General features: G+C 38.6%; 1 protein-coding gene across 3 annotated transcripts; it reads right to left on the bottom strand.

Moving 5' to 3' along the window:
- Window positions 1-492: 492 nt before the first annotated feature.
- LOC131796197 (uncharacterized) lies at window positions 493-14,785 on the bottom strand. Of its 3 annotated transcripts, none has more exons than XM_059113825.2 (4): window positions 14,354-14,785; window positions 5,726-5,846; window positions 1,551-1,814; window positions 493-1,239 (listed from the first exon to the last, which is right to left on the bottom strand). In XM_059113825.2, the coding sequence occupies exons 2-4, from the start codon at window positions 5,805-5,807 to the stop codon at window positions 626-628; spliced, it is 960 nt and encodes a 319-aa protein (XP_058969808.1). In that variant the 5' UTR covers window positions 5,808-5,846; window positions 14,354-14,785; the 3' UTR covers window positions 493-625. The 3 variants fall into 3 exon arrangements, with proteins under 3 accessions (XP_058969808.1, XP_058969802.1, XP_058969810.1); XM_059113819.2 differs by lacking the exon at window positions 14,354-14,785 and adding an exon at window positions 7,813-7,909; XM_059113827.2 differs by lacking the exon at window positions 5,726-5,846.
- Window positions 14,786-15,117: the final 332 nt, after the last annotated feature.

Here is a 15,117-nt window from a genome sequence, read left to right as displayed (position 1 = left end):
GCGTGATAGTAATCTAAACTTATGGAAATCCCTCATAATTTTGAAAGAAAATCGACAATTATGCCTTAATTCGCGACATGTCTCTGACTCATACATATTAACTCGAGTAAATTAATAAATAGTTGTCGCATAAGAGGAAATAGTAGCATTCATAACCTCATGAATAGTCTTTGAAACTCGTTACTGTGTCAATTTACGTTATCAACTTATAAAGGGTCGGAAAGGGCTGGCTAGAATTTCTTACGGTGAATTAGAGTGGATTTGGGTTGGATTAAATTGTATTGGAGTGAAGATGGAGATGAATTTCGCCAGTTTCGCTTTTCCACGCAGAAAGTCACGCAAATAAAGGACCCATTCATTTTATTGCCCGATCAACTAAGATATCTTGCTGTAATAAATACAAGTATTCATTGCCTAACTCGAAGCCTATGGTAAATAAGCTTTGACTTGATAAATTTTAAATGCTAACGTCCATTTATGCTTCGTCTTAAATTAGGGTTTTACATGTTTTAGTACGGTCTATAATGAAAGGAGCGAATTTCTTTTCGTTTTGTTTTTAAGATGGTTCTAGAACAGTTTCTTTAGAATGCTTAGAGCCCAGTATTTATTTCTCGACGATTTATCATTATAGTATTTTGTTGTTTCGAGCACAATTTGTATTTCCAGGGAACAAATCCACGTTCGTTGTCGATGTTGTTGCCCTCAAGTGCGTCTCCAGGACATTTACACTCATTTGTGTCTGGTGTAGCTGGTTTCCGTCGTAATGATTGTTGCTCATCACTGCAAAGGACTCGGCCTTTTCAGTTTGCCATAACTTTCCAAATAACTTTCCGGGCTCCTTCCACACACAGCATCCCGCCGTCCAAACAGCCTGGGGAGTTTCAAGTGTTACTGTATTTTGTCCCACTGTAAATGTGGTCGAAACATGCGGCTTCGTTACGGACTTGAGGCCATTTTCGGACTTGCCTGTCAGTAGGTAAAGGGTTCCTTGCCGGGTTTGGCTCCCACAGGTTTTTTTGGCATAATCTTTTATCATATCCTCAAAAACCCTCCAAGGTCCATTGTTTGATGCTTCAAACTGAGGTACAGCATTCGTAAGGGTGAAAGTAGCCTTCATGAAATTTGCGTTAAAGGAATTGATACCTGAGGGATTCATATGGCCTCTGGTAAGTTCATTCCTGAACCTGCGTTTGGCCTCTAGGTTGGCTTGTTTATAAGCATTATCGACACCAGGAACACCTATAATCATAAGCCACATTCTTCCATGAATACAGATAACTTCTTACATTGAAATAATCAAATCATATTCTTCTGAATACGATGACGATAGTGATAATATTTTGTCCTTCCCAAGATGATAAAATTATTAGGTACAGACTGAAAGTGATCTTTGAACATTCCAGAGAATCATGTCGCTTTTTTATCTCTTTTCTTAAATTACGGGAGTATGAAGCCTCCTGACTGCTCTTTCATTTCTCTTGAAACCATAGAGATTCTTTGCAAAACAGACGTTGCTTTGCGCAAAAAAATTAGGAAGTAGCAATATGTACCTGGAGGATCCATCCATTTTGGATTTTTGGGCCTCGGTTTTGTGCCAATGTTTTTTGCCTGCCCGGGTAAAACTTTGTAGGCTGAATAAAAAGGAGTGTTTGTGACTGGATCGAAGAGAGAAACAAAAGAGGGGGGCGTTCCTTGCTGGATTTCCATCCCTCTACTAATGTCAGGAAGGCCAACTGGACGCTTGTCTCCAACGAAAAAAGGGGGAACGGTAGGTCCGCCCCAGAGAAATCTTTTTCCTTCATTTCGCAATTCCTCTGAAGGAAAATCACACATAATCGGTGACAAAATTGCAAAGCAAGGATTAGGTAGTTTCATCGGATTGATTTAAAAACTTAACTAAAATAAGATGAAATTAGAAGATCCTCGCAGCTAAGAACACTACTGAAACTAGTAGTTGTAAGTAGGACCTGAAAAAAATTTCAGGCCCGTACGGGATTTGAACCCATGACCTCTGCGATACCGGTGCAGCGCTCTACCAATTGAGCTAACAAGCCAACTGGGAGCTGGTCAATGAATTGGGTACAAATAAACATCCGAGTGAATGAAGATTTAGATATATGAAAATTCACATATTTGCACTGCGGTGGAAAGATGAAATTAGAAGATCCTCGCAGCTAAGAACACTACTGAAACTAGTAGTTGTAAGTAGGACCTGAAAAAAATTTCAGGCCCGTACGGGATTTGAACCCATGACCTCTGCGATACCGGTGCAGCGCTCTACCAATTGAGCTAACAAGCCAACTGGGAGCTGGTCAATGAATTGGGTACAAATAAACATCCGAGTGAATGAAGATTTAGATATATGAAAATTCACATATTTGCACTGCGGTGGAAAGATGAAATTAGAAGATCCTCGCAGCTAAGAACACTACTGAAACTAGTAGTTGTAAGTAGGACCTGAAAAAAATTTCAGGCCCGTACGGGATTTGAACCCATGACCTCTGCGATACCGGTGCAGCGCTCTACCAATTGAGCTAACAAGCCAACTGGGAGCTGGTCAATGAATTGGGTACAAATGAACATCCGAGTGAATGAAGATTTAGATATATGAAAATTCACATATTTGCACTGCGGTGGAAAGATGAAATTAGAAGATCCTCGCAGCTAAGAACACTACTGAAACTAGTAGTTGTAAGTAGGACCTGAAAAAAATTTCAGGCCCGTACGGGATTTGAACCCATGACCTCTGCGATACCGGTGCAGCGCTCTACCAATTGAGCTAACAAGCCAACTGGGAGCTGGTCAATGAATTGGGTACAAATAAACATCCGAGTGAATGAAGATTTAGATATATGAAAATTCACATATTTGCACTGCGGTGGAAAGATGAAATTAGAAGATCCTCGCAGCTAAGAACACTACTGAAACTAGTAGTTGTAAGTAGGACCTGAAAAAAAATTTCAGGCCCGTACGGGATTTGAACCCATGACCTCTGCGATACCGGTGCAGCGCTCTACCAATTGAGCTAACAAGCCAACTGGGAGCTGGTCAATGAATTGGGTACAAATAAACATCCGAGTGAATGAAGATTTAGATATATGAAAATTCACATATTTGCACTGCGGTGGAAAGATGAAATTAGAAGATCCTCGCAGCTAAGAACACTACTGAAACTAGTAGTTGTAAGTAGGACCTGAAAAAAATTTCAGGCCCGTACGGGATTTGAACCCATGACCTCTGCGATACCGGTGCAGCGCTCTACCAATTGAGCTAACAAGCCAACTGGGAGCTGGTCAATGAATTGGGTACAAATAAACATCCGAGTGAATGAAGATTTAGATATATGAAAATTCACATATTTGCACTGCGGTGGAAAGATGAAATTAGAAGATCCTCGCAGCTAAGAACACTACTGAAACTAGTAGTTGTAAGTAGGACCTGAAAAAAATTTCAGGCCCGTACGGGATTTGAACCCATGACCTCTGCGATACCGGTGCAGCGCTCTACCAATTGAGCTAACAAGCCAACTGGGAGCTGGTCAATGAATTGGGTACAAATAAACATCCGAGTGAATGAAGATTTAGATATATGAAAATTCACATATTTGCACTGCGGTGGAAAGATGAAATTAGAAGATCCTCGCAGCTAAGAACACTACTGAAACTAGTAGTTGTAAGTAGGACCTGAAAAAAATTTCAGGCCCGTACGGGATTTGAACCCATGACCTCTGCGATACCGGTGCAGCGCTCTACCAATTGAGCTAACAAGCCAACTGGGAGCTGGTCAATGAATTGGGTACAAATAAACATCCGAGTGAATGAAGATTTAGATATATGAAAATTCACATATTTGCACTGCGGTGGAAAGATGAAATTAGAAGATCCTCGCAGCTAAGAACACTACTGAAACTAGTAGTTGTAAGTAGGACCTGAAAAAAATTTCAGGCCCGTACGGGATTTGAACCCATGACCTCTGCGATACCGGTGCAGCGCTCTACCAATTGAGCTAACAAGCCAACTGGGAGCTGGTCAATGAAGTGTAGTGTAGTGTTCTTAGCTGCGAGGATCTTCTAATTTCATCTTTCCACCGCAGTGCAAATATGTGAATTTTCATATATCTAAATCTTCATTCACTCGGATGTTTATTTGTACCCAATTCATTGACCAGCTCCCAGTTGGCTTGTTAGCTCAATTGGTAGAGCGCTGCACCGGTATCGCAGAGGTCATGGGTTCAAATCCCGTACGGGCCTGAAATTTTTTTCAGGTCCTACTTACAACTACTAGTTTCAGTAGTGTTCTTAGCTGCGAGGATCTTCTAATTTCATCTTTCCACCGCAGTGCAAATATGTGAATTTTCATATATCTAAATCTTCATTCACTCGGATGTTTATTTGTACCCAATTCATTGACCAGCTCCCAGTTGGCTTGTTAGCTCAATTGGTAGAGCGCTGCACCGGTATCGCAGAGGTCATGGGTTCAAATCCCGTACGGGCCTGAAATTTTTTTTCAGGTCCTACTTACAACTACTAGTTTCAGTAGTGTTCTTAGCTGCGAGGATCTTCTAATTTCATCTTTCCACCGCAGTGCAAATATGTGAATTTTCATATATCTAAATCTTCATTAACTAAAATAAGTTTAACCGATCATGTTTGGCTAGAATTTCCCAGTTAAGCAACCCTTCACCCTTCACATAAAAACTATTCTAAGCTTAAATTTCAATACAGGGTTTTTTCAAATATATTACAGTACATCATATGCGATACACAAAGTTAAAAAAAAAAACTAGCCTAAAAACGGACAGTGTTGTAACGCCACAATACTGTACTGTCAATACATCAATCAACAACATATCCGACTAACTAACTATGTAAATTGAGGGTACTATGAGGTTGGCATACGCCCACGAATAGAGATTTCCTGTAGTGTAGTGAAGCCACAAAGGCTTAAAAACATAAGCTTCCGAGCACACGAAGTACATCACCCCTCACTTTCCCGCTCTCGCACACACTTTTAAGTTCCCGATATATTTACTAACTACTGCTGTCCTAATACACTACATTTCTCCTTTGTAAACAAATATTAAGAACCCGATTTAGAACCTAAGTACACTCCAACTCCATTTATATAAGAACGTACGGAGGTTAACTTAAAAGCGTTGATTGGTTTCAAATCGCTGGGTAAGGTAGCTCGTTTTCCTCGGCTTGTTCCGGTAATGCTGTGAAAAAAGTAATCTCAGAGCGCTGGTAGCTTGTCTTGAGGTAGTTGGTGTACGTTTAATTTCCTTGGTGAGCTGATAGAAGTCAAAGAAGATTGGAAACTTCCTTTTAAAGACCACTTGGTCATACGAGATGAATCTTGCAACAACCAAACATAGAGTATAAATTACGACAACAAATTCGACAATATTTTTCGTTTAAAATGTAACGCATAATCAACTTCTACGACTGTCACGCAGTCAAGTGAAGAACGTAACCACGACCAGAACACAGTCCTTTAATGACGAATCTTTCAACAATCAGGCCACAAAAAGTCAATTTATCCAACCAAAAAACAAGTCCGGACTTGTCTTTTTCTTTGCAGAAGCAACTAAATGAACAACTAAATTAGATAGAAGACGCGAGAAACGAATGCTGGTACAACTCCCACGACAGACCTGGCACAACGAACAGATACCATAAACTCACGCATTTAATCAATTAAGAGACTTATAGATTGTTTGTATCTACCGGTGGAGTGTCTTTTCGAGGACTCGGTAACGGCTAATACTGAGATAGCAATTACTAAACACCAAACGGTTGTTGTCTTCATTTTTCTTGGTCCGGTCGTCTTATGCAGGATCTAAATGGACTGACATGAATTAAGAACTGTTCAGTAATTGCTTAGACAGTCGATTACTTCATAACTATTGTGAAGTCAGTGAATTATGGGGCAGTATGATTCAGTGATTCATTTGTGTCTAGATAAGTTTTGAATTCGAAGTCTTAACTTATAATGAATTGGGCTTTAGCTATTACGATGACATCCCCTATGTTGACTAACTTGGCTATCATTCAATAGTGGAAGGGCTTAGTCGGTCTTCTGTTCTTGCCTAAGACCTACACTACTTAAGTTCTTTCTTTTTGGCTTTCGTAGTCAAAGACTGTTTCTTTGATCAGAAACGTCAACTAATTTGTTGTTCATTCGTGAAATTCTCGTGAAAGCAGGTCAGTCTGGATTCTGATACGGTCAGTTGGTTCGCAAGTCAGTACTTCGTAAGAATGAGAGGTAGAGTTAGTTAGAAGTGATGAAATTCAGAGTCTGCCACATTGTGATTAAAGAAAAGAGCTTGAATCTATTGAATCTATTATGCAGACCTGAGGTAGAGAACAGGGATTAAAGAAGAACTTAAGGGACAAAGTCCCCGGTGCGTTCCCCTAAGCGTAAAACGTTCTCTCACCAGATTCCACCTATCTGCACCTTACTAATACTTTGAAATTTACATCAAACAAGTATCAAGTTGTAACATCAGTTTAAAGGCATTCAAATGGGAATTCGTTGACCGGAATGGAAAAGAGTTCCGATAATTGTTATCATAGTAACACGACGTTGGCAAGAAAAATAGTCTTCATGTGTCGCCTTTCATATTTGCAATCAGCATATGTTTTAAGATGAACCCGGCTAAGCAAACATGGGTCAATATAAATCTGGTCAGGTTAGCATGTTACATTGTTAATGACAAATTTACACCGCATACTAAGTTACTGATTTTGACTGAAAATGTGCAGGAGATCATAAATTCAGGTTTCTATCTCTTGAAAGAAGTTAGCCTTCTACGTGACAATGATGGGATTTGGAGCAAAATAAACGTTAACTTTCATCCTTTTTCCCTTCCGCTTTTCAGAGTTTTTGAACTAAGATTTTCCTTGCTTGGACACGTGGCACTGAGAGAAAGAACTGAATTCTTTAATACTTGAAATTATTGAAAGGAAAAAATGGAACTGCACGTGAAAGGAAAGATAACAGAGCCGCGTTTCCTTTTTTTTAATGATAGAGGTCCTCTAAGGGGGTTTTTGAAGTTGCCGTTGTCGATGGTTTGCCAACATACTTGTCCGGTCTGTTTGGTTTGGGACAAATGAGATACTATAATTATTTCTTTTCCTTTATGGTAAATTTTCTGAGTTGAAATGATTAATTTTTTCCTTAGTAGGAATGTTGAGGGTGTCATTAAATCAGTTTACTAATAAATTTGTAAATGAGTGGAAACATAAAAACTGATTAATGAAAGTCAACATGCGAACAACCTTAAAGTGGAGCTTCGGAAGCTCATTTTGTCGCACCTACTGCACCTTACCGGTGAGTGAGCAATTGTAAAACTCTCCTCGTTTTGGAATTCCTTTCAAGTCTCAAGTTAATTCAAATCGTAATATGACTGATTTCGTAGAAACTCTCACTTTGTACTTTCTTTTTAATACAGTTATGAAATGAGGTGCTGGTATAGATTTATTTAAGAAAATGCGCAATTTGCCCAGGAGTTTTTAGTTCCACCAACATAGTACCGTTTGTAATTACCACGATCAGAATGACATAAAAACTGAGGGTAGAGGAGTTATTTCTTAAAATCTAGCACACAAAGAAAAGTTTGTAAATTCCAATTTCAGAAACATACTTTCTTCGTGTTGCACCTTATTTGAAATGTGGCAGAATTTCTCATTAAAAAGGAAAGGGGAAGTGAGGTAGTTCCAGTGCAAAACAAGCTATCCGACTTTGATTTAAAAATAAAAAATGACAAGTAGGTTTCATAATTGGCGGAGTTATGCGTCCTATGGTTACTTACCAAGAGGTGGTGGGTGGTGATCACACTGAGCAATAACGGAAAACTGAAGAGTCGTGCTTTAGCTCTAAGCGAGAGTTCAATATATCGTAAAAGTTTGTGACGGACGTTCAGTAATTCTGTTGTTCGATATGTTGATTCTTAATGCATGACTTTGACATTAGCTTTTAAAAGGTGAGTCAAATTTTCCACCTCCTTGAAGAACTCATTAAGGCAATCACCTATTTGAATTAGAAAAATGAATAACATATTGTTCCGACAACAGGCTATGGATCAATAGAATTCTTAATCTATTTCGAAGTTTCAGATATTTCTGATTTAGCAGCAATTGCGTTGATTTAATTTGGACTCAGGAACGGGGAAAGTCAGGTAGGGTTAGGCTAACGTGTTACACCATAATGGCCCACTTGAAATTTTTCTGAAGCAATATCATGTATTTTCATGAATTAATGATACCTATTCTTCGAAATCCTAGTCGGGCAAATAACAATAAACCTTCGAACGATTGGAAGAGACTAGTTGTTTTTGTTACTTTGATTTTAATCCTTTTCGATACGAGCACTAACGAATACGCTGAGAAATAATCATTTAAAGGAGGGGGAGTGTGAAACAGTTATTAGACAAGGAATCTTTTGGGTCTTCTTGTAAGTGCACCCATTTGGGCGATTGATGTACAGCTTTTCCTTCCTCTTATTTTGCCATAAGAGAACATTCCTTTTTAATTCAGAAAGGTTCTTCAAAAGTATCGTAAACCGCAAATCAGTTTAAATTGATTGATCCAAGTAAAAAGTACATCCCAACACTGCAGCTTAGACTACGTTAGAGGTGATCAGAGGAAGCTTCTATTATTGCGAGAAATTTTTCCATAAATTTTCGTCAATAATTTTAAAAGGTCAGTTACCAGGTTGTAAGATCAACAGGTACCTGTTACTACCAGATAAGTCAGGAAATGGAGGTAGACCTTGAGCTAGGCTCTGAAGTAGGTTCAAATGTCCAAATGCGACGTGAATGTTCTCAAAATCTAAATAATTTTAAGAGACAAAAGCGTTTTGAGAAAAATTCAGTCAATACAGGAAACAATGATAGCTGAATTTGAAAAAAGACGATAATTTTACTCGTAGTTTCTGTTATGTTTCTAAATTTTCTGTTATGTCGAGAATTGGACAATTTTTAGGTTACGAGGTCAGTTAATGAATAAAAAGATCCTGTTTCGATTTAGATACTAAATTTTTAGTGTAAGTTTATGCTGCAGTTTTTTTGAATAAAAGATAATGATGGCTTTTAGAGTAATTCATGTTCTTCATACTTGACTTTCCTTAATTTCTGTCTTTACGTTAGAACCCCGCTGACTCGAACTCCTAAGGGAACCGAAAATAGTTTGAGTTAGTGAAGGTACGAGTTACCGGGACTGGTATTGTACTTCTATTATTCTGTTAATAGTAAACTAGGAATCATGTTTTTACCATTCTTGCACAATCGAAAGTCATTTTCTTTCATTTGCAAATTTTTTTGTAAAGTGGGTTTTTGATAAGAACGCCTAGTCTGAGAAATTTGGCTTAAAACGTTTCTATTCTACTATATACACTTTTATTTTCATGAATGTTACCGCGTTCGTATTCAACCCGATTAAAGATCGGAACATGTCGATCAGCTATGTTCTGACACTTTGAATTTTATTAATTAGTTGGAGTTATTAAAGGAAATTTAGCCTCCGTTTTCGAGGCTCTTGTACAAGAGGGATATTGAGGAACAGCCAGATTTGCTACATTTCAATTTCGCTACGTTCGTAATTGCTACCTGTTCTCCACATTCAATTACGGCAGGAAAGTGATTCCGCTACTAACGTTTAACGTCACTGAAAACTTGTTTTAAGAGAGGATGTCAGCATCTATTGAACAAATTTGAAATATTGTGGCAAGTCGCCCAAAATTCGTTTTCTCTCCTACTTTCATATTTTGTAGCCCAATATGTCCTCATAATTGTGGTCTAGTTTTTTTCATTTCGAGAAATGATTTTTTTCGTTCGACCGCTCAAATATGCAAATTTTCACCGTGAATATTACTCGATTTGTGAGACCTCATGTAACGAATTTACTTGACCACTGGTATTTCTGTCAACACAATCCTTTGTTTTATCATCTAAACTTAATCTCCTGACATTATTGAAGCTGGCAAAGAAATATTTATTTTTTGGTGAATATTTTTGTCCGACATACTTTTTCTATGTCGTAAAGTAGCATCAAAACAAAGACAGTTTTAACAATGACTGATATGACAGAATCTACTGAGCTTCTAGGTTTTAAAAGACAAAAGGATGGTTATGAAGTTACTGTAAAAATTTCCTTGTGTATTTGGGTTGTGCTATCGTGAGACGAACTCAAAGTCTGGCAAAATTTACTTGCTAGCGACTATGAAATATACATGGCGTGCCTGCTTGTCGCCACCGTTTACCGGCGTAAGTCGCTACAATTTGTTAAAAAAATCTAACGTAACACTCTTACCTTGTTTATTTATGATTGTATTAGCTGTTTCGATGATCAAGTTATGCTCTACCACATTTTAGCCAGATTTAATTTGCAGTTTATTAATATTCTCTACATTATTATATCAGTTGCATGACAAGCGTGACACATGTAAATTCAAAGATGAGTCAACCTCCGAATTACCAAGAGGTGGGTTTTTTTAATTTCCTCTTTGCATATCTATAAAAACCGTCCAAGAATTACTGTATTCTGAAAACTAAAATGTACAGATCCATCAATGATTCCTTTGCCGGCGGAAGTCAAAGAATGTTCACAAAAGTCAATTCGATTGACAAGATACATACTGATTTAGCTAATTGATCTGTTGTATAAGCGTCTCATCTTACATCCTAACAAGAATATTTGCTGTTCATTTAAATCGCTCGCTGGTGGGACGTTTGTGTATAGTTATCGAGAAGAACGACGTTGCATATCTCAGGTCGTTCCCTTGCGTAGTTGTAAAAGAGACATTTCAAGTCACTTGTGGAGATCCAGAAACTGAAGTTGATCTTATTTTGTCGCGCGCCGGCATCTTCGAGAGGCCAAAAGATATCGATGATTTTACAATTTGCCCCACTTATAGATCAAATCTCGGTAGCGGTGTTGGGTGGAGTCGTGGTTCCATTAATAGATGTAGAGTGCCTTAAGAAGTGTACGGCCATGGTAAAGGTAGGGTTAAGTCGATTCCAAATGCCTATTAGGGAATGGGCAAGCGTGTACCACAGATAGTACGCAAGACATCTGGAAAATTCATATAGCCTGGCTACTTACCACCTTGTGCAAAATTACGCGCCCCGTCAGACTAAGGTCTCGATTGGGAATTGGTCAATAGGCTACCAAAAATAGAGACAGAGGCAGAGTTTTCTATACCAATGTCTGAGCACTTTGTGGGCTTCCCGCCGTCTAGCGTCTGGCGGGACGCGTAATTAAGCACACAGCTGTAAAGGGCCCTTCCGCACTAGCTAAAAGACGCTGAAAAAACTTTTTTCTCTCACTGAAAATCACATCAAAATTTTTCTTGCTAAATTTGAAGTGTGCTGCACGTATCAGCACCCCCAAGGAACCCCTATACATAATAGGGCTGGGATGCGGGCCGGGAATTTCGAAAACGACCACTATAAAATAATAAAAGGTACCTGAGTCTTATATCCGTGTGGGAGCGGCAACAACTGATGTTTACCCCAAAAAAGTACCAATTTAAACACAAAAAATTGAAAAATCCCAAAAATAAAAACTCCTTTATCGATGTGCTCCAGAGGTTCAATTCAGATCTTTAAAATCCTCCTAGTAATGCTTATTTCAGGTATTTTATTGAGCGAAGAAGACCCTAAAAGGTACCAGTTAGGTCTCTGGTAGTCCACTTAAGTTTTAATACCGTTAAAGTTGCTAGATCATTGATTTTGACCCCTGAAAGGTACGACAAGCATCCTCACCCATTTCCGATCGATACTTCACAAAATCTGTCCTGCTTCAAGGCAGGACGGCTGTACCTTTTTTTGTTTTGTTCGTCTTAACATAATTTGGTAGGGATTAAAACAACTGTACGTCTGCATTTGTTAAGCAGACTATTCAAGTGCATCCAGAACTCGATGTGTGCACTTTTAGTGCAGTAAGTATTCTTTTGTATCATAGCCAAAGATCTTGCGATGTCTACTGTTCAAGCCTTTTTTTCTTGTCAAAGAGGCATTAGAATTATTTTCATGTCAAATTTGCAGTAAACTGCTTGCGTGTCATCCTTTCTTTTCAAGGTGTTCGACCGGGTACGACTGAAAATGGTACCTTGCTTTGATAGGAATTCTTTTGTTGTTGCTTGTTACTTTCTCAAATTATCACTTGAAATTCGCTTGGTAATATATACAAAAAACAACAACAACGCGAGTAATACATATATATCCAAATTCTTTCGTCACATAAAAAGTTGTAGGACCTGATAGCATCTTAGGGACGGACCATTAGATTTTTGATTGGTGGGGGTGTTGGGGTGTTGGGGTGTTGGGGTGTTGGGCAATAACCCCCGAAAAAATCGAGCACAGCCTTAATGAAAGAAAAAACATCGTGCAATTGGCAAAAAGACCCCCCCCCCCCCCTCCGCAAAATCTGATGGTCCGTCCCTAAGGTACCTTTTACATAAATCCAAAACGGGTTTCGTTCCGGAACGAAATGAATTTCATACCGCATTTACATGCAAGATAATTTAGCTTGTAAAAAACAAGTATTTACGTCCTTTTTCTACGCTTACAGATATGAGTGTCGTACCGCGTTTACTTTATACAGGTACGAAAGGTCGTCCAGAACGAGTGTTTCGTTCTGGAATGAAAACCTCAATAAACTCATTCAGAAATGAATCGTTTCGAATAAGTTTACTGTGGTATCATGTGGCAACCGGGATGAACTCGTTCTTGAACACAACTCATTCCGATATCATGTAAAAGGCCCCTAAGAGTTTTTATTCCCAGAGCATCACACTTTGCTTTCCTGCCAGAACGCTATAAATTCAATAGTGTTGAAGCAACAACCCGCTTTTAACTGCTACTGAAACAACGATCAGTGACCACAAAAATAACATATTGTAATATTGTCAATTCAACATAAACAAAAATCTTCCTACAGGGTAAATATTCATTTGTGTTGGTATCAATTATTGCGTGACTAGGTTATGATATAAATGGAGTAAGGGAAAACACAACGTAGAACCTGGGCTCTTGGCAAAAAGTAATACCCAAGCGTAATATAATGACCGAACCAGCCTATTGGTCTTACAAAATCATAAATAAGAGTGTTATGTTAGATTTTTTTTACAAATTGTAGTGATTTATGCCGGTAAACGGTGGCGACAAGTAGGCACGCCATGTATATTTCATAGTCGCTCGCAAGTAAATTTTGCCGGACTTTGAGTTCGTCTCACGATAGCACAACACAAATACACAATGAAATTTTTACAGTAACTTTATAACCATCCTTTTGTCTTTTAGAACCTAGAAGCTCAGTAGGTTCTGTCATATCAGTCATTGTTAAAACTGTCTTTGTTTTGATGCTACTTTTCGTCATAGAAAAAGTATGTTGGACAAAAATATTCACCAAAAAATAAATATTTCTTTGCCAGCTTCAATAATGACAGGAGATTAAGTTTAGATGATAAAACAAAGGATTATGCTGACAGAAATACCGGAGGTCAGGTAAATTCGTTACATGAGGTCACACAACTCGGGTAATGTTCACGGTGAAAATTTGCATATTTGAGCGGTCGAACGAAAAAAAATCATTTCTCGAGAACTAAAATATATTTTCACAAAAAACTGCACCACAATTATTAGGACATATTGCGCTACAAAATATGAAAGTAGTAGTAGTAAATTTTGGGTGACTTGCCGCTGTTTGTCAGATGCATGTTAACATTAGCTTTTAAGAGGCTGTCTCTCTTATTTCCACCCGGTCAATTTTGCGTCAAAAATAATTTTTCCTGAAACTCTGTCAACAGAAAGACTTTACCTAGGAAAGAACTAAATTAGATTTGGTTTGATTCGAAATAATTTTCTGACTGCATTAGGGGCCATAATTATTTTCCAGTCCGTAGGGACCGTCGCAACGTCTCGAAAATTGAAAAATAGGCATATTTTGTAACATTGTAAAATATTTGATTCGCATAGTTAAGCCACAGAATTTATATCAGATTGCTTAAAAACCTTTCTAGTTTGCCAAGAAAGTTAGAATTTGCCCTCTCAATATATTTGAAAAGGCGAATTTTAGCATATTCTGACCACTAGAAATCGCCATCGGCCGATGGCCGTAAATAACCTTGATTTAGACGTTAAGTTTTGGGATTTGGGACCTGGTTGACGATTCTATCCTACACAGCCGTTAATTTTAGACCTTTAGAGGTAAAAATATGCAAAAACCCCTGTACGTTTTCGATTTTTCAAAAGTTATGACCGTTTGAATCAGCACATGTACGAGCATTCGCGATTTTTTCGCCTACACCAAAATCGAACCACTGGAGCAGATTTCGTCATAAATACAGCTTACCCGCTTTGCAGCCCGGCTTCATGGCTCACTTCAGCATTTTTCTAATAACCAAATTGGTGAAATCCATGATAACTTCAACAAATAGCTAGGTATTGCCTTCGAAAAGTAGGCGGCATCCATCGTGATTCGTGGTATCAAAACAAATGTCGGAATTGGCCACATTTCGCGGTGAATCACCCATTTAACATCGCTGCAGAGCTGAATTTTTTTCCAAAATCAGAATATAAACTCTCCATGTCTGGAAGCTGAGGGAGAAATGAAGGTTTTAGGCTTCTGAAGTGAAGAAATAATCGCTTAAATTTAGGTCCAGTTCGATGTTATACTGTTCTCACAAAGGTCCGCACAAAAGAGAAGACCGCTGATAGCTTGTGCCGTACGTTGTGCCGTATGGTTTTGTTTTGTATCCCAATGTAATATTTGGAGAGAAAAATTTTGGACTCGTCTCTACGAACAAGATGGGCCGTAAGCAAACCAAGGGGCAGCGTTAGATTTTCAGAGAAGGTTAAAGAATACCTAACGGCACGGTTTACAAGTTGCAGTGGACATGGGAAATGCGAAAAATGAATCAAATGCACGTTTGTTCACTAGAGGACAGTGGCTGACAGAGAGCCAAGTTCAGAGCTTTTTCTCCCGGCTAGCAGCAATGCGGCGAAAAGATCAGGGTGTGATCGGGATATCGCTGGATGAGGAGGAAGATATCCCATGCGTCCAGGAAAATTCCGAGAGACAAGATCTGGTAGACAAAGTTAACAAAGTGATCAAAG

The sequence above is a fragment of the Pocillopora verrucosa genome, chromosome 4 (assembly GCF_036669915.1).
Source record: "Pocillopora verrucosa isolate sample1 chromosome 4, ASM3666991v2, whole genome shotgun sequence".
NCBI classification, from domain to species: domain Eukaryota; kingdom Metazoa; phylum Cnidaria; class Anthozoa; order Scleractinia; family Pocilloporidae; genus Pocillopora; species Pocillopora verrucosa.
The sequence above is the reverse complement of the archived record's forward strand: the minus strand, read 5'-3'. Positions and strand labels throughout refer to the sequence as shown.

What these genes read in the sequence shown, in the direction of transcription:
- LOC131796197 (XM_059113825.2), bottom strand. Translation starts at nt 5,807, where the DNA reads ATGAAGACAACAACCGTTTGGTGTTTAGTAATTGCTATCTCAGTATTA. An exon ending in CTCGAAAAGACACTCCACCG is followed by an intron (nt 1,815 to 5,725) that starts GTAGATACAAAC and finishes ATTTTCCTTCAG; the next exon opens with AGGAATTGCGAAATGAAGGA. An exon ending in AAAATGGATGGATCCTCCAG is followed by an intron (nt 1,240 to 1,550) that starts GTACATATTGCT and finishes TTATGATTATAG; the next exon opens with GTGTTCCTGGTGTCGATAAT.